Here is a 25,289-nt window from a genome sequence, read left to right on the forward strand (position 1 = left end):
TTCTTCAGCTGTCTGATAGCTTTCCGAATCTCCTCTCTAGCAGGCATACTGCAGTTGATTGGGAGATCCTCGGCTGGTGGTGGTATGTCTGGCGGATTTGGTGGAGCTGGTCTGTTCAACAACTCTTCAAAGTGCTCTTTCCATCTGTCTCGCTGCTGTTCTTCTCCCATCAATTTCTTTCCCTCCTTGTCTTTCACTGGTCTGTCAGGCTTACTGAACTTTCCTGACAGCTATTTCGTAGTGGTGTACACTTCCTTAATGTTTCCGTTCTTTGCAGCCTCTTCTGCTTCTGCTGCCAGGCTGTCGAAGCAACTTAACTGGTCTAAACAATAATTAAGAATCTTGAGAGCTGTATCACTGGTCCAGTGGACAGGGTCCCTAGGGTCCACCTTGAATCTGAGTTGTTTCTGTAAAGGGTTGCCCCGATCCCAAATAAAATCCTTCAATTTTGTAAGATTGTTCTGCTGCTGTTCCTGTAAAAGGTCGGAGAAATGAATCGGTGGTGTATAAATGGTAGCATTGGGGAAGACCGTGTCCGCCACCCTCCACAGTTTCTGTAATTGTTTATTTGCTGTCTTGTCTACTTGCTGGTCTTTATTATTTATGCCCAAGGACAGGATAACCTTCTGTGTGTTGGGATTTGGAGTTAGTCTCTGCAGGACTTTGGCCATGTGTAAAAAGTTAGCACCTGGGAAGCTATCTATCTGAACATCTGTGTGATCAAAGTAGGGTATTCTAGCCAGATTCGAATCTCCTATAAATACAATGGGTTTAGTAATGTCAACTGACCAATCCGTGATTTTTTTTGTTTGTTCTAGGATGTTTTGTAGGTACCTGAAACTTCATCTCCTCCTTATGTATGGATCTATTGTCCTGAAAAAAGGTATTTAATTTATTTGGCTTAATTGATTTGCTCATATTAAGAGGGCTTAGGGGAAATGAAGGAAGAAGAAGGGAGGGTTTAGAGAAAGCCTTCGTTTGAGTGGACAGCCATCCTTTAGAAGGCTGAAACATCATTTTGTCCCTTCCCTCTCGCTCATGTTCCCCCGTGCCCCCTCTCTGAGATGCATCTAGAGAGAGTGAGGAAATATCATCAAATGTTTCAGGTAAACTGACATTGCTAATGATTGTTCCATTTTCATTGTTGCTACTAACCTGTGATTTTGTATTGTTTTGTTTCTGTGTTGGTTTAGGTTGCTGATGGACCTCAATCTTTACTGTTTCAGTCCTGCAGAGGCTAACTCGGTTTTGACCGACATCAGTCGGGTCATGCGGTGGGGCAGAAACCTGTGGACAAACTATAGTAGGGAGTAAGGAATTTTGTTTAGATAGGTCCTGTTTGGAAGGTGGTGAGCATTTCACATGCTGTTCGGAAGTCCCACTTGAAGCAAATTTTGCTACTAGAGTTGTTTTAATTTTGTGTAGAACTTCATCTTTAAGTTTGTGCTTGAATCTATTTTTTGCCCATTTAACCGCGATTTCCCAATCGGCTAATTCAAATTTTTGGATGGATTGATTCAAATCTGTTAGAACCTCACTGTAGTGTTCCCTTAGAATTTGCATATTTACCATCATCCAATTGTGTGTGTTGTTTTTCACTCTGATAGTGGTACTTTGACTGGGTCATGATGGTTTTATGAATGTTGTTAATTTGTTTGCCTATTTTACCATGCCTTTAGAAAAAACACCAGTTCTGATGGCAGTTCCTATAATTTCATTGTGGTGTGTAGCTTGTATTAGCTTGAAATAGGCCTTCCAAAGAGTTGTGGATATTTGCATTTCATTTAAAATTGACTTGTGAGTTAAAAAAATTGTCTTTGTCCTGTTCAAGTTCCATCGCTTCTAAAGTCTCTAAAACAGAAAATCTATCGCTTATTGAAACCATTGTTGTAAAACCAAGAAATTAAATATATTACATTATTTAGTAAAATCACTAACCCAATCCTTTGTTTCTTCCAGCTTCCGAGGAACCTGATGAGATCCAGGGTGTCTGCAGTGTTTAGAAGAGCAGCCAAGTAATATCCATCGAAAAAGTAATGAAATAAAAATCTAAAGTGAAATAAAAAAGTGAGTACTCACTGAATCTTTAAAAAAACTTTTAAAGATTAAAAAAAACTGAAAAAAATTAAAAAGATGGAATGAAGAGCTGCTCCTGTCCTGGATCCTGGGGGTTTGGAATGATGTTTTAATCCCTTCTTCTTCTCTCTTCAGTGTATATTAAAACAACAACTTTATTAAACGTATGTTTCATTAAAAGCAAAATAATTCTTAAAAGAGTTTGAAAACCTCTTTCCTAACTTTTTGCGGTACTACCGCTTCATCAGAGGGAACAGTATGGGCCTAGGGTTAGAGCTATGGCTAGGGTTAGGGCTAGGTTAGAGCTAGGGTTAGAGCTAGGGCTAGGGTTAGGGTTAGAGCTAGGGTTAGAGGTAGGGTTAGGGTTAGAGGTAGGGCTAGGGTAAGGGCTAGGGTTAGGTTAGAGTTAGGGGTAGGGTTAGAGCTAGGGTTAGAGCTATAGCTAGGGTTAGAGGTAGGGCTAGGGTTAGAGCTAGGGTTAGGGCTAGTGTTAGGGCTAGAGCTAGGGTTAGAGCTATAGCTAGGGTTAGAGGTAGGGCTAGGGTTAGGGCTAGGGTAAGGGCTAGGTTAGAGCTAGGGCTAGGGTTAGAGCTAGGGTTAGAGGTAGGGTTAGAGCTAGGGTTAGGTTAGGGTTAATATATTTAATTTTTAAGAATGTAATTTTATCCTTTGTAGGCACTGGCTCACCAGTAATTGCTGGCTTTCAGGGAGAAGATACAGTATATACATGAATAAAGAAAAATTATTTAATGTGTACTCAGTCCCACTCAGGTTCAGGGTCCACACACCGCACACCATTTTCCCCATCTGTAATCGAAAAAATTACACCAATAAAAACAATGAGACTTGCTTAGAGTCATGTATTCAAGATCATAGACCAAATGTAAACCCAGGATAAGTAAAGGATAAAGGATTGGTTAGGGTTAGGGCCCTAAGTTAAGGGTATAGGTTAGGGTTAGGGCCCTAGATGGGAGGGGTAGGTTAGGGTTAGGGCCCTAGATGGGAAGGATAGGTTAGGGCCCTAAGTTAAGGACATAGGTTAGGGTTAGGGCCCTAGATGGGAGGGATAGGTTAGGGTTAAGGCCCTGGATAGGGAGGATAGGTTAGGGTTAGAGCCCTAGGTAAGGAGGATAGGTTAGGGTTAGGGCCCTAAATAGGAGGGATAGGTTAGGGTTAGGGCCCTGGATGGGGAGGATAGGTTAGGGTTAGGGCCCTAGGTTAGGAGGATAGGTTAGGGTTAGGGCCCTAAATAGGAGGGATAGGTTAGGGCCCTGGATGGGGAGGATAGGTTAGGGTTAGGGCCCTAGGTTAGGAGGATAGTTAGGGTTAGGGCCCTAAATAGGAGGGATAGGTTAGGGTTATGGCCCTGGATAGGGAGGATAGGTTAGGGCCCTAGGTTAGGAGAATAGGTTAGGGTTAGGGCCCTAGATGGGAGGGGTAGGTTAGGGTTAAGGCCCTGGATAGGGAGGATAGGTTAGGGTTAGGGCCCTAGGTTAGGAGGATAGGTTAGGGTTAGGGCCCTAAATAGGAGGGATAGGTTAGGGTTATGGCCCTAGATGGGAATGATAGGTTAGGGTTAAGGCCCTGGATGGGGAGGATAGGTTAGGGCCCTAGATGGGAGAGATAGGTTAGGGTTAGGGCCCTAGATGGGAGAGATAGGTTAGGGTTAGGGCCCTAGATGGGAGAGATAGGTTAGGGTTAGAGCCCTAGATGGGAGAGAAAAGTTAGGGGGAGGAAAGAAAAAAATTTATATATATATATATACATTGTATCACAAAAGTGAGTACACCCCTCACATTTCTGCAAATATTTCATTATATCTTTTCATGGGACAACACTATAGACATGAAACTTGGATATACAGTGTATCACAAAAGTGAGTACACCCCTCACATTTCTGCAGATATTTAAGTATATCCTTTCATGGGACACCACTGACAAAATGACACTTTGACACAATGAAAAGTAGTCTGTGTGCAGCTTATATAACAGTGTAAATTTATTCTTTCCTCAAAATAACTCAATATACAGCCATTAATGTCTAAACCACCGGCAACAAAAGTGAGTACACCCCTAAGAGACTACACCCCTAAATGTCCAAATTGAGCACTGCTTGTCATTTTCCCTGCAAAATGTCATGTGATTTGTTAGTGTTACTAGGTCTCAGGTGTGCATAGGGAGCAGGTGTGTTCAATTTAGTAGTACAGCTCTCACACTCTCTCATACTGGTCACTGAAAGTTCCAACATGGCACCTCATGGCAAAGAACTCTCTGAGGATCTTAAAAGACGAATTGTTGCGCTACATGAAGATGGCCAAGGCTACAAGAAGATTGCCAACACCCTGAAACTGAGCTGCAGCACAGTGGCCAAGATCATCCAGCGTTTTAAAAGAGCAGGGTCCACTCAGAACAGACCTCGCGTTGGTCGTCCAAAGAAGCTGAGTGCACGTGCTCAGCGTCACATCCAACTGCTGTCTTTGAAAGATAGGCGCAGGAGTGATGTCAGCATTGCTGCAGAGATTGAAAAGGTGGGGGGTCAGCCTGTCAGGGCTCAGACCATACGCTGCACACTACATTGGTCTGCATGGCTGTCACCCCAGAAGGAAGCCTCTTCTGAAGTCTCTACACAAGAAAGCCCGCAAACAGTTTGCTGAAGACATGTCAACAAAGGACATGGATTACTGGAACCATGTCCTATGGTCTGATGAGACCAAGATTAATTTGTTTGGTTCAGATGGTCTCAAGCATGTGTGGCGGCAATCAGGTGAGGAGTACAAAGATAAGTGTGTCATGCCTACAGTCAAGCATGGTGGTGGGAATGCCATGGTCTGGGGCTGCATGAGTGCAGCAGGTGTTGGGGAGTTACATTTCATTGAGGGACACATGAACTCCAATATGTACTGTGAAATACTGAAGCAGAGCATGATCCCCTCCCTCCGGAAACTGGGTCGCAGGGCAGTGTTCCAGCATGATAATGACCCCAAACACACCTCTAAGACGACCACTGCTTTATTGAAGAGGCTGAGGGTAAAGGTGATGGACTGGCCAAGCATGTCTCCAGACCTAAACCCAATAGAACATCTTTGGGGCATCCTCAAGCAGAAGGTGGAGGAGCGCAAAGTCTCAAATATCCGCCAGCTCCGTGATGTCGTCATGGAGGAGTGGAAAAGCATTCCAGTGGCAACCTGTGAAGCTCTGGTAAACTCCATGCCCAGGAGAGTTAAGGCAGTTCTGGGAAATAATGGTGGCCACACAAAATATTGACACATCAGGAACTTTCACTAAGGGGTGTACTCACTTTTGTTGCCGGTGGTTTAGACATTAATGGCTGTATATTGAGTTATTTTGAGGGAAGAATAAATGTACACTGTTATATAAGCTGCACACAGACTACTTTTCATTGTGTCAAAGTGTCATTTTGTCAGTGTTGTCCCATGAAAAGATATACTTAAATATCTGAAGAAATGTGAGGGGTGTACTCACTTTTGTGATACACTGTAACTTAGAGTAGTCAGTGTACAGCTTGTATAGCAGTGTAGATTTACTGTCTTCTGAAAATAACTCAACACACAGCCATTAATGTCTAAATAGCTGGCAACATAAGTGAGTACACCCCACAGTGAACATGTCCAAATTGTGCCCAAATGTGTCGTTGTCCCTCCCTGGTGTCATGTGTCAAGGTCCCAGGTGTAAATGGGGAGCAGGGCTTTTAAATTTGGTGTTTTGGGTACAATTCTCTCATACTGGCCACTGGATATTCAACATGGCACCTCATGGCAAAGAACTCTCTGAGGATGTGAGAAATAGAATTGTTGCTCTCCACAAAGATGGCCTGGGCTATAAGAAGATTGCTAACACCCTGAAACTGAGCTACAGCATGGTGGCCAAGGTCATACAGCGGTTTTCCAGGACAGGTTCCACTCGGAACAGGCTTCGCCAGGGTCGACCAAAGAAGTTGAGTCCACGTGTTCGGCGTCATATCCAGAGGTTAGCTTTAAAAAATAGACACATGAGTGCTGCCAGCATTGCTGCAGAGGTTGAAGACGTGGGAGGTCAGCCTGTCAGTGCTCAGACCATACGCCGCACACTGCATCAACTCGGTCTGCATGGTCGTCATCCCAGAAGGAAGCTGACGCACAAGAAAGCCAGCAAACAGTTTGCTGAAAACAAGCAGTCCAAGAACATGGATTACTGGAATGCCCTGTGGTCTGACGAGACCAAGATAAACTTGTTTGGCTCAGATGGTGTCCAGCATGTGTGGCGGCGCCCTGGTGAGAAGTACCAAGACAACTGTATCTTGCCTACAGTCAAGCATGGTGGTGGTAGCATCATGGTCTTGGGCTGCATGAGTGTTGTTGGCACTGGGGAGCTGCAGTTCATTGAGGGAAACATGAATTCCAACATGTACTGTGACATTCTGAAACAGAGCATGATCCCCTCCCTTCGAAAACTGGGCCTCATGGCAGTTTTCCAACAGGATAACGACCCCAAACACAACCTCCAAGATGACAACTGCCTTGCTGAGGAAGCTGAAGGTAAAGGTGATGGACTAAACCCAATTGAGCACCTGTGGCGCATCCTCAAGTGGAAGGTGGAGGAGTTCAAGGTGTCTAACATCCACCAGCTCCGTGATGTCATCATGGAGGAGTGGAAGAGGATTCCAGTAGCAACCAGTGCAGCTCTGGTGAATTCCATGCCCAGGAGGGTTAAGGCAGTGCTGGATAATAATGGTGGTCACACAAAATATTGACACTTTGGGCACAATTTGGACATGTTCACTGTGGGGTGTACTCACTTATGTTGCCAGCCATTTAGACATTAATGGCTGTGTGTTGAGTTATTTTCAAGAGACAGTAAATCTACACTGCTATACAAGTTGCACACTGACTACTCTAAGTTATATCCAAGTTTTATTTCTATAGTGTTGTCCCATTAAAAGATATAATAAAATATTTGCAGAAATGTGAGGGGTGTACTCACTTTTTGATACACTGTACATGTTATTGTTGTACCTGCAGTTCGGAGAGAGACTGTGTGTCCTTGTTACTGATGAGCACCGTCACCACTCTGGAATTGAGTGTGTAGGTGGTGTTTTTGTCTGATGACTCGACACCCTAGTTCAGTTTCAGAGTGTTGGTAAAGTTCAGAGATTTATAACTGACCAAGGCCACGAACGCATAACCTGAACAAGAGCAGAAAGAAAAAATGGTGACTTCATAAGTGTGACATCAGAAACAAAAACTATGACATCACAAAAACTATGAACTCGGAAACAAACTAACATCTGAATTATAAACAACGACATCGTAGTAATCTACATTTTTCTCCTTTCTGCTGATATCCGATTTCACAAGAAGGTTTCCCTTAAGGTAAGTCAGAAAGACAAAAAAAAAAAAAAAAAGAAAACAAGTCAACCTTAAATACAAAGACAGTGTTTATAGACTATATGGTCATAAGTACTTGGACACCCGACCATTAACTTGGATGTCTTGGTTTAAAAACGTAAAGTATTAAATTGAGTGACCTTTGGGTGATCTTTTCAGCTAGAACATCAGTTCTACAGTGAAACTGACAATAGTTCCTTTTTGAGGTGTAGTATCTCCTTCAAGAATCTTATCAGCCACTTCAGCACCAAATTTATGTACACAGTCTCAGGCAAAAACAGGATATTTTCAGGAGTGGGTCTGTGCTTTTTTCAGAATATATGAAAACATGTGCATCTGTTGTTGCCAGACTACTAGGAAGTGGTGCTGCCAGTGTAGTGGCTTCTATTGTTTGTGATCTGGAAGAATTCACAAAGAGGTGCACTCACATATTAAGCATAAAGTTCTCTCAGAAGTTCCTGAAACATTTCCTATAAGGTCAGCTGCAGAACAAAACATGGAAGATTTTGAAAACCCCTTTGCATGTTTTAATTCTGACGCTAAAAGGGAGAAGTGGGGAATTGTGCCAGTGGAAATTGTTTTGGGTGTTGATTGTGATAGTAGACGTGACAAGAAAACTGGTACTTATAGTGAAATGCCTGTGAATGACCTTCGTTTCTATTCCTATTTTGGAAAGTTTGAAATTCATGTTCAGAAATTCAGAGATTTGTGATGTGATCAAAGCACATACCTCATCTCTTAGGAGTGTGTACAAGGACTGCAGTGATGGAAGTTACTTTAAGAACCATCCTCTGTTCCCTGTTTACAAATGTCTTGCAAATCTAGTTCTATGATGACGACTTTAAGACGGCCAATCATATGGACCAGATGATGGCATGTATGTGGTGCTGTTGCATTGTTCATTTTAGTCTGTATTCATATTTCAGATGTATAAATCTGACCATTGTAAAGCATACTGCTCCTCAGGCTTTCAGGTCAGCACAGCATGTATTTTTCCCCACACAAATGTTTTTCTACTGCAGAAAATCCATTTAATAAAACAATGGATGTACCAAATAGCTCTACTGATGAACTATTATGTTGTTATTATTGTTTAGGGACACTGAATTGAAAGTAATAAGAATATCTGACCTTAAATGCATTTGTTAGAAGTAACTATTTATTTAAGGTTAATAATATAGTTGCATGGTTTAAAAAAATCTTACTTTATACACGTTGCCATGGTGCCTCCAATTACATTACTTTGCCAATCCACCCACAACCCCCAAACCAAACTTTCACCCAAGTGCAGGTATCTGCCAGGCCCATGCTGCCATCCTGCAATGTGCTCTCTTTTTGAAAACCTAAACAGGACCCTAACTAGGAGCACTTGCTCCCGTTTTTAAGACATCTGCAGATGTTTGCCATCTGTAAACCCTCCCAGCATCTCACGATTACAAGGTACAGCCATGAAGATTATTACCACACCACATTATTATAAAGAAAAAAAAAACAACTCAAATAAGAATAAACTGAGGCAAGTTCCTTCCACCCCTTTAGTATAAATTATAACAAATAACAAATGTATTTAAGAAACTGGACTAAAAGTAATATTGCATAATATATAAAACAATTACTTACTAAACTTTGTCTTTAATCACCTCGACAGCAGTAATGAGATTTCATATGAACGCCAACTGGGGTCGAGATAAAAAGGAACTGGTCTTCTACAAGCTCTGACTTTAGCTGCCTCAGCAGCAGAGATACTGGTAGATACTGGTTTGATGGTTTGGACAACTGCAAACCTTCCGAGATGGAGTTTATGTCCATTTCCAAGCAGGCAGGTCAAACAAAACAAAAAGTAGATCTAAAACAAATGCAACACAAAGTTTCAACTGTAAGAAGACTTTATTAATCCCTTTTCTAACAAGCCAACTCGATAAAAAACGAACCCTACACTCAGTAAGTTTCTCCACACAGACCTCAGTGAACTGAGAACTCAAATGAGCCCAGTTTGTCTCTGCACATGTTCACCTGCCCCGCCCCTCTCTCCCTCACTGCCCCGCCCCTCTCCCTCCCCCACCACGTGACTCCCCCGCAGGGCATGTTCTAAACAGCTCTAGTGACTATAGAGCTCCGTCTAAAAATGATATTTTCGTTGTTGATCTCTTTGAATCTATAACACTTGCATTGATGTAGATTTGAAAATGACAATACTGAATATAACATTTCAAGAACAAAACTGTTTGATGTTTATATGAGCTTTGATCTGGTCTGGGTGCGGAGTTTTATATCGGGTGCAGAACGCTGAGACGAGCGAGCGCAGCGCAGCTACTATGGGGAGCGAGATGCGGGTTTTACCCCGAAAAAATAATAATGAAAAAACACACAAGAAAAGCAAAAGAGAACTTAATATTTTCACAATGATTGGGAGGAAAAGTGTTTCATTCGCGGGACGACGGCAGAGAGCGGCACAATGTGGAGAGAGGATCAGTACGTGTCACAGAAACGTCCATTTAAATCGTAGCTTTTAAAAAATCTTACTTAACTGATCATTTGTACAAACATGGGACAGAGGTCATGATTTGTTCTAAAACAAAAGTGATCAGTACAAACGGGATCAGTACAAACGGGACATTATTTGAAGATGGGACTGTTAATGATTTTGAAAAAAATGCTACAGAAGTCATAATTTGTAAAAATAAATAAATAAAAATTGTGTGATTTTGATCAAAATGCTACAAATGTGCTCATTCATACAAAACCGTCAGGAACAATATTTACAAAAATATCAGAGATGTGATCGCGCTGACTTTCAAATATTGAAACTGATTGAGATGAACATAAATAATGTTACATGTTTAAATATGTCTGTGTTTCCTGCCATGGTAAATCATTGTTAATAATTATTGCAAGAAATAATTAACATGTGATCAGACAGTCTCTTCACATATGAATATTTATTATTATTATTATTATTAATTATAATATTATCATTAAAGGTGAACCATGCAACTTTGTTATTCAGGAAGTTTGTATCCTACAAGTAGCCCTGTGGCTTACTCAGTACCCTTAAAGTAGCCCTCTGTTTCAAAAAGGTTGGTGACCCCTGATTTAATATATGCCAATAGTTTATTTTTGAGGAATTTCTCATGTTCATCTACAGCTGAATGTTAATAAAAGTGCCTGTATAACATTTGGAACATGTACTTTGTCTCAGAAGTGTCTTTTTGTTATTACCTTATGGGATGAAAAAATATCGAGATATATATCGTATATCGCCGTTCAGCTAAAAAATATCGAGATATTATTTTTGATCCATATCGCCCAGCCCTAATCTGTATTCAACCTTTTCTTAACCAGGTACCAGAAAAGTCGCTCACTGCTGCCGTCAAAACCAAGCGGTAAAGTTAGTTTAATATTCAACATTCGTTTAACCTACAAACCTTGTTTATAAGAATTATTTATTTTCAGTATAAAAGTATTATGGATTTTTTTTAATCATAACTATAAATTAAAATAAAATACAAATAAAAGTAGCTTCTATAAAACAAGGTTTGTAGGATGTGAGGGACATGTGTTTAGTAAAAATAATTTGACTTTATTATATTAAATCATGTCAGTGTTTAATAGATTTATTTCTGATACACACTTATTATGGATTTACTGATATTAACTTTAAATAAAACAAATATAAAAGTAGTATCTATAAAACAAGGTTTGTAGGATGTGAGGTACATTATGTATATTAAAAATATGTATATTAACAATATATTATTAAAAATTAAAGTTTGTATATTAAAAATATATAAAAAATAGTGGCCCTGTCCATGCTGCCCTCTGCTCCTCTGTTATTGCTGGACCTGAAGCTGGTGATGGTCCTCATTCCACTCCAGACCTCCCTCATGTTGTTCTGCTAGGGTTTCCACTCCAGCTTCCTCCTATATGTGTTCTTAGCCTCCCTGATAGTTGTCTTCAGTTCCTTCTGGATCGTTCTCACCTCCTCCCTGTCTCCAGCTCTAAAGGCCATCTTCTTATTGTTAAAGAGAGCTTTAATGTCTTTGTTACCCACGGCTTGTTATTTAGATTTTACATTTAACAGTCCTGGTTGGTACAGTGGAGTCTACACAGAAGTTAATGTAGTCAGTGATTATTATGGATTTAATGATCTTAACTATGAATTAAAATACAACAAATATAAAAACAGTATCTATAAAACAAGGTTTGTAGGATGTGAGAGACATTAATATGTGTTTCTAAAAATAGTTTAACTTTATTATACTAAATCATATCAGAGTTTAATAGATTTCTTTAGTTCCATTATAAAAGTATTATGGATTAATTGATCCTAAGTATAAATTAAATAAAAATAAAATAAAAATAGAAGCAGTAATTATAAAACAAGGTTTGTAGGTTGTGAGGGACACTAATATGTGTTTATAAAAATAGGTTGTAGGATTTTTTTAAATTTATGTAGGATAGGTTTGTAGGATGTGCGATACATTAATTTGTGTATATTAAAAATAGTTTGACTTCATTATATTACTTCATATCAGAGTTTAATAGATTTATTTAGTTCCAATATAAAAGTATTATGGATTTATTGATCTAAAGTATGAATTAAAAAAAATAAAAAATAAAAGCAGTAATTATAAAACAAGGTTTGTAGGTTGTAAGAGACACTAATATGTGTTTATAAAAAATAGTTTGGGTTTATTATATTAAATCATATCAGAGTTTAATAGATTTATTTGTGTCCAATATAAAAATATTATGTATTTATTGACTTTAACTATACATTAAAATTAAATAAAAATAAAAGCAGTAACTATAAAACAAGGTTTGTAGGTTGTGAGGGGCATTAATGTGTTTATAAAAATAGTTTGACTTTATTATAATAAATCATAGCAGAGATTAATAAATTTATTTGTGCCCAATATAAAAGTATTATGGATTTATTGCTCTTAACTATAAATTAAAATAAATTAAAAATAAAAGCAGTATTTAAAAAACAAGGTTTGTAGGATGTGAGGGACATTAAGATGTGTTTATAAAAAATAGTTTGGTTTTAATACATTAAATCATATAAGAGTTTAATAGATTTATTTAGTTTCAATCTAAAAGTATTATGGATTCATTGATCATAACTTTAAATTAAAATAAATAAAAAATAAAAGCAGTAATTATAAAACAAGGTTTGTAGGTTGTGAGGGACACTAATATGTGTTTATAAAAAAATAGTTTGGTTTTTTTTTTTTTTTGGTTTTTTTTTTTTTTTGGTTTTCTCCACTGCATCCAATGAGAGGCATGGTGGAATGACTAAGCATCAGCAGTACAAGTGGCTTCTTATTGGTTGCAGCCTGTTCTCCACTGCAATCAATGAGCGATAGGGTGAAGTGACTGAGTGCGAGGCTTCCAGTAAAAAAACAGCAGGAGACAGTTTTGGAAAACTTAAAAAAAAAAATTAACATGATATGGTAAAATGAGTTAATATGACCAAGTTGGTTATAAAAAAATCTTTTAATGTCGCCCTCTTGTGGCACTTTTGGAGATTTGCAAAAAAGTAATATGATGTTGTAATATGAGATCTTGTGACCATGGTAAAAAAAAATCTTTGTAATGTCGCCCTGTTGTGGAACTTTTGGGGAATAAAAAAAAAAAAAATTGTGATTTCATATTGTTACATGCCTGAGGGACACGTGTTTTTGTCTGTTTTCATGTATTTGTGTTTGGTTGTTCTCTGTTTCTGTCTTTTTGCAGTACAAGTGGCTTCTGATTGGTTGCAGCCTGTTCTACACTGCAACCAATGAGCGATAGGGTGGAGTGACTGAGGGCGGGGCTTCCAGTTAAAAACAGCAGGAGACCGCCAGAAATAAAAAAACAAAGAAAAGAATGTCAGGATAAAGATGGAGTGTATACTTAAATCATATATGTATATGAAAGCTCTGGTTAATTAAATACAGCTTTACGGCTATGTTATGAGCATATGCAGGTAGACAGACCACTGTAATTTTGGCCTTATGTTTATTTGTGACCACCAGATTTCTTTTGACCGTGGTAAAAAAATAAAATTGTGTTGCTTCCCTCTGGTGGCACTTTTGGAGAATTGTAAAAAGTAATATGATATGTTAAAATTCCCAGATTTTACCAATTCTTCCCAGTCTCAGGTCCACAATCTTGGTGTCATTCTAGGCTCCACTCTTTCTTTTGAATCTCACATAAAAAATGTTGCTATAACTGGATATTTTCACCTTAAGAACTAGACTGCGCTTCTTTATTTAATTCTCTTCAACTGAAACTATTGTAATGGACTATTGTAATGCTGTTCTTTATGGGCTCCCTGTCTCCGGGCTAAAGAGGCTACAGCATGTACAAAATTCAGCCGCGAGGGTCCTAACACATACAAGATCACGTGACCACATAAGTCCTTCACTTAAACAGCTCCACTGGCTACCCATCCAATACCACATTCAATATTAGGTTCTTTTGTTGGTTTTTAAAGCCTTGCATGGCCAAGCACTTACATATCTCACTGATTTACTTCATCCATACTCACCTACTCGTTCACCTCGGTCATCAGATTAAAAGGTACTTGTTGTCCCCCCTTTCAGGCTTCGTTCTATGTGACAGGGCTTTTAGTATATCTGGTCCCAAACTCTGGAACTCCATTCCTGAGAAACTCAGAGCATGTACTTTGTTTTGGCTGAGCAATAGTCATCTCTTCCCCTCTTGCGCCACCAACCAGACACACCGCCAAAGTTTTTTTTGTCGTGTTTTGTATCTTCTCTGGTAGTTAAAAGTTTAACTTAGTCATGTAATTTTTTATTAATATTTTAATCAAACTTAAAAGCAGAGTAGGGGGTAAAGCCCTTTTTTGTTGTTTGTTTTTTGTTTTCTCCTGGTAACAGTAGAGAGAGAGGCAGGAAAAACATTGTATTTTGATAAGTTTAGTACCTTGTACGGTGGCCGAGAAGTGCAAAACAAATTAACATTTTAGAAAATAAAATTACAAAAAAAACAAAAACAAATTCACAAGAGCTGAAACACTTTTACAAACAGCCGATCTGACGGAAATGGTAGGTACAATACACAGGAAGTGCTCGTTGCTTACCTGCTGCCAATCAAACTGTTTCTCGGGGGTAAAGTGAACGGAGTTTGTGATGGTAACGCTAAACAATGTTTTGTCTATTTTGTGGAAATCATTTTATCCAGTTGTTTTTCTTGTAGGAAGTCCTTAGATTGTTTGTGCAGATGTTTAGACGTGGCCTGTGCATCTCTATCTACCGTCCACTCTTGAAAAAGGCCGCCGCAAAGAAACCCGCCACTGCAAAGAAGCCCAAGAAGGTATCAGCCAAGAAGCCCGCCGCTAAGAAGTCCCCCAAGAAGGTCAAGAAGCCCGCTGCTGCCGCTAAGAAAGCCACCAAGAGCCCCAAGAAGGCTAAGAAGCCGGCGACCCCCAAGAAGGCAGCCAAGAGTCCTAAAAAAGCCAAGGCAGCAAAACCCAAGACCGCTAAGCCCAAAGCGGCCAAGGCCAAAAAAGCTGCACCAAAGAAGAAGTGAACATGTTCATGTTTTATTACCTTCGTTTTCTTAAAACGGCTCTTTTAAGAGCCACCTATATCTTCCTCTAAAGAGTCTCGTTTCCTAAACACATACATACATATAAGCATGCATGCGAACATACAACTATTCATACATGCATCCATATTTTGTGGAGAGTGTAATAAGCAAGGAGTTAAAAACACTAAGTATGTCTGGTCCTGTTTTATGTATAATAATGATTTTGTCACACATCCCCATAAAACTGTCCGTATAAATGTGTATATGTATGTGCACTCACGTATATGAGCTCTTTACATAATGTAATTGTTAGTGTAAATGTTATTGTGACATAATATAATGTAATTGTTGTTTAAGAGAAGCTTTTCTGTATCATACATTACACGGGCGGGAGAACGGAGGAGAAGAGAGAGGAGGAGGGGGGGGGGCAGTATGTGAGGGGGCGTGTATGTTCCGTCCCTGAGACATGACGGCGCGTTTAGGATTGGCTCAGCTGTGCCTTCACTCTAAGCCAATAGGAGAGAGCCAGTTTGCCTATATCATACCCAGAGCCGTAGATAGAGAGAGTTGCGACACTCCTTGATCTCGCCGCTACGCGGTCACGTGGTTCATGTAACCCTCCAATAGTTCCAAACAAACCCGGCGCTGTCATGTTCTCATATGGGACAGGCAGCAGTGAGTGAAATATTAAACGCTAAATAATAAACATTTGTACAATTTCTGGGTATTTTCAACTGCGTTTACATTTACTGCATCTGCTTTAATATCAATTTGGTATATGAAGTGGAAGATTGATGTTTATAATGACTTAATAGGTCGTTCTTGTTAACACACAGTACATTATATTAGCATACATTACATAATGCGATATCATTAAGTAGTAGAGACAATATACAGTACAGAGATTAGACAGTTTTTTATGTTTTGTTTTTTACATAAACTAATCTCCCTTCACTTTCCTGAGGATTCATAATAATAATCATTTTGGTTAAACACTAAGCCATGTGGCTGGATTCATAAGGTTTACCTGCACTGAATGAACAGATTCATAAACACACTACCGTACCAATACCTTTAACATTATAGTGCAGGTACATGAAATAGCATTAATTCATGTCTTATTTCATGAGTAAGTAATAATTTATTCCTACATGTAATACATGAATTAATTCATAATTAATATGCACTAGTTCATTTTGTCTAATGTAAGTGGTGGACAAGGTACACAAACCATGTAGTTGAGTTGAAGTAGAGATATCCAAGGTAACATATTACTCCAGTAAAAGTAGTAGTAAAAGTAAAAATACTCTTTACCTCCACTAAAGTACTAAACTAAATTTACCTTCAAATGTACTTAAGAATGAAAGTAAAAGTATAATGATTTATTATGGCTCTGATGTTTTATTATCATTTCTGTAACAAGACTCTTGATTAATCAACTTTTAATTAATCAATTTTAGGTGAAAAGACTCTAGTGTCAATAATTTAGCTTAGCTGACTAAGCTAAATTCAGTTATACCTATTAATTAAGATAAACATGTAACATTTAGTGCTGAGCAAATGCTAAATAATAACAGTATTACGTATATTAATGACATCAAATTCATTATTTTTTTTAAAACAAAGCAACAAACAGCTAAAAATGCTTGATAAGTAGTGGAAATGAATGGGGCTCTATGGGATGTTTGGAACTATACAGAGCTCCACAACCCGGAAGCTGCACAGAAAATATGTCCCGCCCCCTTTCCAACGGTTCCCTATGGGAGTGTCGCCACTCTGTTCTCTCTACCGCTCTGATCATACCCAGAGCCGTAGCTAGAGAGAGTTGCGACACTCCCTGATCTCGCCGCTACGCGGTCACGTGGTTCATGTAACCCTCCAATAGTTCCAAACAAACCCGGCGCTGTCATGTTCTCATATGGGACAGGCAGCAGTAAATGACATATTAAACGGCAAATAATAAACATTTGTACAATTTCTGGGTATTTTGAACTGCGTTTACATTTACTGCATCTGCTTTAATGTCAATTTGGTACATGAAGTGGAAGATTGATGTTTATAATGACTTGTTAATAGGTCGTTCTTGTTAACACAGTACATTATATTAGCATACATTACATAATGTGATATCATTAAGTAGTAGAGACAATATACAGTACAGAGATAAAAGTTTTTTTATGTTTTGTTTTTTACATAAACTAATCTCCCTTCACTTTTCTGAGGATTCATAATAATAATAATCATTTTGGCTAAACACTCATGTCACTCAGTCATATGCTGGATTCATAAGGTTTACCTGCACTGAATGAACAGATTGATAAACACACTACCGTACCTTTAAGGTACAGGAAATAGCATTCATTCATCTCTTATTTCATGAGTGATTAATCATTGATTCCTACATGTAATATATTAATGAATTCATTATGAATATGCACTAGTTCATTTTGTCTAATGTAAGTGGTGGACAAGGTACACAAACCATGTAGCTGAGTTAAAGTAGAGATATCCAAGGTAACATATTACTCCAGTAAAAGTAGTAGTAAAAGAAAAAATACTCTTTACCTCCACTAAAGTACTAAACTAAATTTACCTTCAAATGTACTTAAGTATGAAAGTAAAAGTATAATGAGTTATTGTGCTTCTAATGTTTTATGATCCTTTCTGTAACAAGACTCTTGATGAATCAACTCATTTTAGGTGAAAAGACTCGTGTGTCATTAATTAAGCTAAACTGACTCAGCTAAATTCAGTTATACCTATTAATTAAGATAAACATGTAACATTTAGTGCTAAGCAAATGCTAAACTATAACAGTATTAAGTATATTAATGACATTAAATTCATAATTTTTTTAAAACAAAGCAACATACAGCTAAAATTGCTTGATAAGTAGTGGAAATGAATGGGGCTCTATGGGTTGTTTGGTATCCGCTTGTTAAGTGGTGACGTGTCGACCTTATGATACGTCACATCCGGGTCCAAGTTGGCCGAGTCCCTCGTATTTTCAATATGCCACAGTGCTGTGTCCCGTACTGCTTCAAGGTCCGAGTCGAAAAAAAACTACCCAACTGTCTTTTTACCGCTTTCCTTGCGATTAGATATCATGAAGTAATATTTTTGTTCATAATTCAATGTAAAAAGGTAAACTGTCATTGTATATTCATTACACGTGTTTCAAGCTTTTTTATTTTATTTCATATAATAATGTGAGATTCTGGATTTTTACTATATAAGCTATACTGATTAAAAGTAAAACCAAAGAGTTAGAAATGTCAGTTTTCATGTAATGAATTAAAAATATGATCGCTTACCTCTTGATGAGGTGACATGAAATGAAATAATGACATGAACTTTCCATGATATTCAGATTACCTGAAGTACACTAGTGTACTGCACATCTTGTCTTATTTGTATCTTAATGTATGTTTCTAATATATATGTATATGTATATAATAAGACCTTTTCTCGTCCAGACAGCTATTGAGAAGGACTAGACATTTATGACTCGGGTAATGTTTGTAAATCCAATTTCCAACGACAGCAACACGAGTTCCTTAAGTTTTCCACAAACAGAATTTATTTTAACTTTCTTCTTACATTGACTTATCCGTTAATCCAAGTTTCTTATAAAAACTCACTATGTTCGCAATTGGCGTATAACAAACAAAACTACGATCATAAATCTGTTGCTCCACGTCCTCTTTCTTTCCGTATATTTGATAAATATTGTCAGTATATAGAGTCAGTACAATTCTGCCCCCCCGCAGGCTCCACCGAAGAGGACTAATGAATAACAGCATACACTGATTACCAGGAAAAAATCATCAATAGCTGAAATACCAAGTCACCTCAAATAAGTATTCTTTAACCAAAGAGAAAATATTTATGACAATAAACATAGATCATTACAATTAGTGCAATATGGCTCTTACAATATATATATATAAAAAGGTTCACAGGTTTAGCCATAGTTGTTTGCGTTTGCGATTAGGTTCGTTTGGCCCTGGAAATGACGCGTGACGTCACACTTAACAAGCGAATACAGAGCTCCACAACCCGGAAGCTGCGCAGAAAAAATGTCCCGCCCCCTTTCCAACAGTTCCCTATGGGAGAGTCGCCACTCTGTTCTCTCTACCGCTCTGTTCATACCGTTTCGAGCTCTCGCTTAGTTTACTTCAGTTCTGTTCCACGAACACATCTGATCATCAAAATGAGTGGACGAGGGAAGACCGGTGGTAAGACTAGGGCTAAGGCCAAGACTCGCTCATCCCGTGCCGGCCTTCAGTTCCCCGTGGGCCGTGTTCACAGACTGCTACGTAAGGGTAATTACGCCCACCGTGTGGGAGCTGGTGCTCCTGTCTACTTGGCTGCCGTGCTGGAGTATCTGACCGCTGAGATCCTCGAGTTGGCTGGTAACGCCGCCAGAGATAACAAGAAGTCTCGTATCATCCCTCGTCATCTGCAGTTGGCCGTGCGTAACGACGAGGAGTTGAACAGACTGCTTGGAGGTGTAACCATCGCTCAGGGCGGTGTGCTGCCTAACATCCAGGCTGTTCTGTTACCCAAGAAGACCGAGAATGCAGCCAAGGCCAAGTAAAGTCGCTCTCGTGTTCTAACCAAAAGGTTCTTTTAAGAGCCCCCCATTTCCACTGAAAAAGTGCAATTTCCCTAAATGTCCAAACTGTGTTGTAATCGGAGTTGCCAGATTGCTACAAAACGTATTTCAAAACCCACCGACATGCATGGAAAATAACCAATGCCTGCTCAAAAAGAACATTATACTAATAAACTGCTGATATCTTACAGATTAGTTATTATACATTTAGTGACATTTAAAACATTTTTATTTGCAAATGCATAACGCTGATGTGCAAAGTGATTTCCAAAATGGAAATTCTACAGGAGAAGGCAAAAAAAAGGTCTTAAATTTGAATGGAAATGAATCTAAAAAAAAAATTCCAAGTACTTTTGGAGCATTTCTAGTAATCTGTTTATTTTTTTATGCTTTGTTCAAACTGTGCAAAAAATAAAAACATAATTACAGACACATGGTTTTCTTTGGAAAGCATTAATACACTTCACTAAGAAATAACAAACCAATAGCAAACAATCGTGCTGCAGTCATAGACTCTTTCTTTGCTACCACAGAAATCACGGGAAAAGCGAACGCTGTCCCTCATTATCAGAAATTAATGAATTGGCTGCTATGCACAATATGTCAACCTTTGTTCTCACTGTTGACCACTGGTCGAGTCTCTCACCACACCATGCATAACGCTGATGTGCAAAGTGATTTCCAAAATGGCAATTCTACAGGAGAAGGCAAAAAAACTCTTAAACTTCAATGGAAATTCATGTAAAAGATCTTTCCAAGTACTTTTGGAGCATTTCAAGTAGTCTGTTTATTCATTCATGCTTTGCTCAAATTGTGCAAAAAATAAAAACGTAAATAAAGACACATGATTTTCTTTGGAAAGCTTTGATACACTTCAATAATAAAAAAAAAAAACAATAGCAAATAATCATCCAGAAATCATAAACTCTTTCTTTGCTACCACAGAAATCAGGGGAGAGCAGAACGCAGTCTCCCACTATCAGAAATGATGCAGTCGAGATTCCCACATTTGGGGAATTCGCAGCGGTCAGCACAACCGGAGTACAATGGCTGAGCCTCGCCCTGGGTGAACCACCTTCTTGATCATGGTCTCGCCCCTGCCAGGTAAGTATGAGGTCCAGAAGCACCGCCGAACAGAGACACCGAATCACACACCGTTCACACTCACGGTGACTCCACTCATCTACTCATCACACCAGCACAAACCTCACCCAACACAAACGCTGCTATTATGCAAACCACCACGCCGACATTTGCCTGAAAGAAAACAAAACAAAAAACACTTGGTTCAACCAAAACAGAAGAAAAAAATGATCATTTCAAATTCATCTACAAAAAAGAAGAAGAACCACTGTAAAAATCCACCTGATAAGCATGCTCTTTACAGGTTATAGCTCAATCATGAAACGGTCAAATTAGCCTAAGAAATAGTGCAAACGGCTAATTATGTGTCCAGTGATGAAGCTGATCTAAAACACCGGTCTCCTATCCAAAAATAGCTCTGGACAACCACTTTTTTTCCAACGTAAAAACGCAACAAATCCGTTCTACTGATCCGAGCTGCACATCGAAAAACGACGAATCAGAATGAAAATCATTCAGAACATGAAACTAAATGAATACGATCTGGCTCAAGTTTACAAGCTCTTGTTTTGCCAACACAGAAATCAGGCGAAAGAATACGCGGTCCCTAATTATCACATATTAGCGTCTATTTAACGTTTGTATCAACAAGCTTTTTATGTAAGGGTGATTCTTCAATTGGGGGAACTTTTACGTCCCTAAGTTATAAATTTGTGTTAAAAATACTTTATTACAAAACAAATATTTTAGGTATTAAAAAGATCATTCATTGCATCACTAAAAAAATTACATACCAAAATAATTATGATTTAATTTTTTTTATGATGATTTAAACATCAATATTTTGCTACTTTGGCCTTGTCCCCAACCCAGACTTTAAAACTTCTCTGCTCTAATAAAATGCTAAAAAGTGATCAATTCATTATAAAAATCAAAATATGAGTTTTATAATAACTTAAAAAGAAACAATATGTAATTTCTTTCAAAATTTTCATATTTGTACAACCTATGCATATTTTTGAGCGATATATTACTGTCCTCAGCATTATCGTCATTACTACAACAGTGTATGGTTTCTGTAGGGAATCATTTGAAGGTAACACTTGTTTATGTTGTAACCATGGAAAGAAAGACTTGCAAGGAAGCACATGCCAGCCATGAGAGAAGATTAACATTTTAATGTCTGGAAATGTGAGTAATTTATTCCTCCTGATCAGCGTCATTACCATTTACATCAGTATGGCAGTTCTTTACCAAAAAAAAAAAAAAGAAATTTACACATTATTTATTTGTATTTAAAGTGCATCTTGTACTAGCTGTTGACTAGCTTTAGCAAATCCATGGCCTATCTAGTTTTTTTTCTTTAAAAAAGTAAAAATTGTCATTACCTACTGTAACGTCTAGTTCGCGTGGGGAGGCCCCTTGAAGAGATTATTGGTGCCTATTTACTTGCCCTGTCGTCAGTAGAACACACACACGAGTCGACCAATGCAGGTAATGGGAGTATTTATTTGGCACAGGAGCACCCACACTTCCATTCATCACAATCCGGATAGCAGCAGCAGTAGAATAAAACAGTCAGGCTACAACCCGAGCTAACACCATGCATGCTTCTCTATCGCTGTCTGATACTCTCTCCAAAATGCGCATGCTCATACCCCTTAAAGGGAACGTTACATATTCCCCCCCAGCAAAAAAAAGGCTGACCCCAGCCGTCAACAAACAACTATACAGGGATCAACACAAATTGCAATAATATACAAACATGACATAGCTGGACATAGGAAGTAGAGCCACATGAGAGGTTTACAATGCATTGAGAAAAAAAAAAATACAATAAAAAAATATACAAAAAAAAAATACAATACTCCAGTACCTTTTTTTTTTTTTTTTACTTGAAAATCATAGATTTGTTAACATAGCCATAGAACAAAAATACATAACATTATTATAACACAAACATGGGATTAAAACAATTTGCCCTCAAAAACAACAACAAAAAAAAATCCAGTCCGTTAATGTCGGTCTTAGTTCAGGTAGTCGTCACCCTATGTCGAGGTCTTGGTCTAAGGTCATATGAGTGAGTAACAGAAAACCCAAAGTCTGTCACCTGCAACTGATTAGGTCTGTCCGTACCAGTAATAGTGTGAGAGTCCAGTTTTAACTTAAGGTCAGTGCAAGTCTCAAGACCGTCTAAGCGACCAACTCTACTTCTCAGTCCGTAAGAGTGAGTAGTAGGTACTTCACTGTCCTCAACAAACATATCAGCTAGCGATTGTGACAAGTCACCTTGACTAGAGCTAAGGCACTCTGGTTCGCCTGAAACTAGTGTACCCTCAATAGTAGCTCGTTTAGAAATTTCTGATTCAGCCTCAACACAATAAGGACTCAAACAAACATCATCCCCCTTACCTGCAGAGTTCTCCTGACTAGCAGTCAAGTCTGACATGAGGCACGTTTGTGACTGCGTGTGAGCTGTAGACCATGTACGAAAAGGTTGCAGGTTAACGACATGAACAACACCCACGTCAGTGCCGTCCTCCTTTGAGAGACGGTAGTTTACCTCAGAAAGTTTTTTAACCACTCTGTATGGGCCACTATAAACCGGGGCCAGTTTAGCAGTCAAATTAGCAGCAGCATCTGAACGTGGATGATTCTTTAAACGCACCAGATCACCAGGCTCGTAAGTGACTGAACGGTGCTTCTTGTCATAATGCCGCTTTTGTCGCTCATGACTTAATTGCAAAGAAACTCGAGCATGATCATGAATGTTCCGTAAATGCTCCTCAGGAGTTTCAGGCTGACTCAGTATGGGGTCATCCAGACCATCTGTAGATGGCCTCGTCACGAGGTCCATGGGGGTAGACAACTCTCTGCCATAAAGCATTCTTGCAGGACTAAACCCTGTACTCTCGTGCAGAGAGGTCCTAAGAGCAAAGCAAATCTGAGGAACAAATTTATCCCAGGTGTTATGTTTATTGCCAACATAAGCTCTGATTGCAGTTTTCAGAGTGCGGTTCACTCTTTCAGTGGCGTTGGTTTGTGGGTGATATGCAGTCGTAAGACGGTGTTCTGTCCCCAAGGTTTCCAGGACATGATTGAAAAATTCACTCATGAACTGCGTCCCTCGATCAGAGATCAAGTACTTTGGAGCCCCATGCCTTGCAAAAACATCACTTTGAAACTTGGTAGCAGCGACCTGTGCCGTTGCTTCTTTTACTGCGGACACCTCAACCCACTTACTAAAGTAATCCACAAAGACTAACAAGTAGGCATTACCCCCTTGAGTACGTGGCAACGGTCCAACGAAATCAACTCCTGCCACCTCCCAAGGCTCATTGGCATGAACAGGAACTAGCATCCCAGCTGGCTTCTGCTGTGACGGCTTAGTGAGTTGGCATACAGGACAAGAGAGAACATAAGACTTAATGTATTTTCTCATTTTTGGCCAAAAGAAGCGTAATTTCAACCTGGCTAGAGTCTTGGAGAACCCAAGATGGCCAGCAGTTGGGTGGTCATGATAATATTTGAGAAGTGCCCCCCTAACAGACTCCGGAGCATACAGCTTTAAGTTACCTAACGGACGCAACCCACAACTGCAATCTGAGTCACGATAATACACAAGACCATCATGGACAACAAACTTGTTCTCCGATTCATCAGAGCAAGTATTAAGTGAATTCTCCAGTTTTTCCAAGAGCTCAGCCACCACAGGATCTTCCCCCTGTAGACGGCAGAGCTGCTCTTTGTCGGTTAACTCAGCCAGTGACTGAGCTCTCAAATCAAGGCCCGCTACAATGGCATACCTAGGAAGAACATCTGTTGGATTTACCTCGTCCTGTAGTGGATTTCTGGATAAGGCATCCGGAACTGTGTTCCGGTTTATGAACAAAGTGCACGTCAAAATCTTGGATCCTTAGACACCACCTGGCCAAACGTCCAGAGGGATTAGGCCGGGACATTAGCCATTTTAGGCTGCTATGGTCGGTATAAACCGTGACCGAAAGTCCCTCGATATAGGGTCTAAAGTGCTCAAGGGCCCAAATTACACCAAGACACTCCTTCTCAGTCGTAGAGTAAGGTCTTTCTGACTTGTGCAAGGTTCGGCTAGCATAAGCTATAGCAATCTCCTTTCCAGCATCATTACGCTGCATAAGAGCTGCTCCGAGTCCAAGATCACAAGCATCAGTGTGGATACTAAAAGGGCGTTTGAAATCTGGGAAACACAAGACTGGAGCCGAGGTGAGACACGTCCTCAGATAGTCTATGGCTTCTTGACAATCTCTGTCCCACACAAATGGTGTGTCTTGTCTGGTGAGAGCAAACAAAGGCTCAGCATACTTGGCATAATTGTGAATGAACCTACGGTAATAGCTGGTCAGGCCTAAAAACTGCCTTACTTGCTTAACGTCAGTGGGCACAGGAAACTTCAGAACTGCATCAACCTTGTCCGTGTCTGGGAGAATTCCATCAGATGAAACCTTGTACCCCAAGAACTTCAGCCCTTCCCGGCAGAACTGACATTTCCCAAGCTTCAGGGTAAGCCCAGCAATTTCCAGTCGTGAGAAGACTTCCCTCAAGTCCAGAAG

At 39.2% G+C, this 25,289-nt stretch overlaps 1 protein-coding gene, 1 long non-coding RNA gene, 1 other non-coding gene and 1 pseudogene across 3 annotated transcripts in view; 2 read left to right on the top strand and 2 right to left on the bottom strand.

Annotated features, from left to right (window-relative positions):
* Positions 1–19,599, top strand: part of LOC134328803 (uncharacterized) — a 450,585-nt gene extending 430,986 nt beyond the window's left edge. Inside the window, exon 3 of the mRNA XM_063010031.1 lies at positions 19,218–19,599. Coding sequence (XP_062866101.1) covers positions 19,218–19,599 — 382 coding nt within the window. The remainder of the gene's footprint in view (positions 1–19,217) is intronic.
* Positions 1–25,289, bottom strand: part of LOC134328715 (zinc finger protein 271-like) — a 525,414-nt pseudogene that overhangs the window by 323,326 nt on the left and 176,799 nt on the right.
* On the top strand, positions 829–2,003 carry LOC134329160 (uncharacterized). The gene is made up of 3 exons (XR_010014815.1): positions 829–883; positions 1,194–1,310; positions 1,960–2,003. It is a non-coding gene; the product is annotated as an uncharacterized LOC134329160 (long non-coding RNA).
* On the bottom strand, positions 20,567–20,729 carry LOC134329697 (U1 spliceosomal RNA). Its single transcript, XR_010014921.1, has one exon. It is a non-coding gene; the product is annotated as a U1 spliceosomal RNA (small nuclear RNA).

This window comes from Trichomycterus rosablanca, chromosome 15 (genome assembly GCF_030014385.1).
Source record: "Trichomycterus rosablanca isolate fTriRos1 chromosome 15, fTriRos1.hap1, whole genome shotgun sequence".
NCBI lineage: Eukaryota > Metazoa > Chordata > Actinopteri > Siluriformes > Trichomycteridae > Trichomycterus > Trichomycterus rosablanca.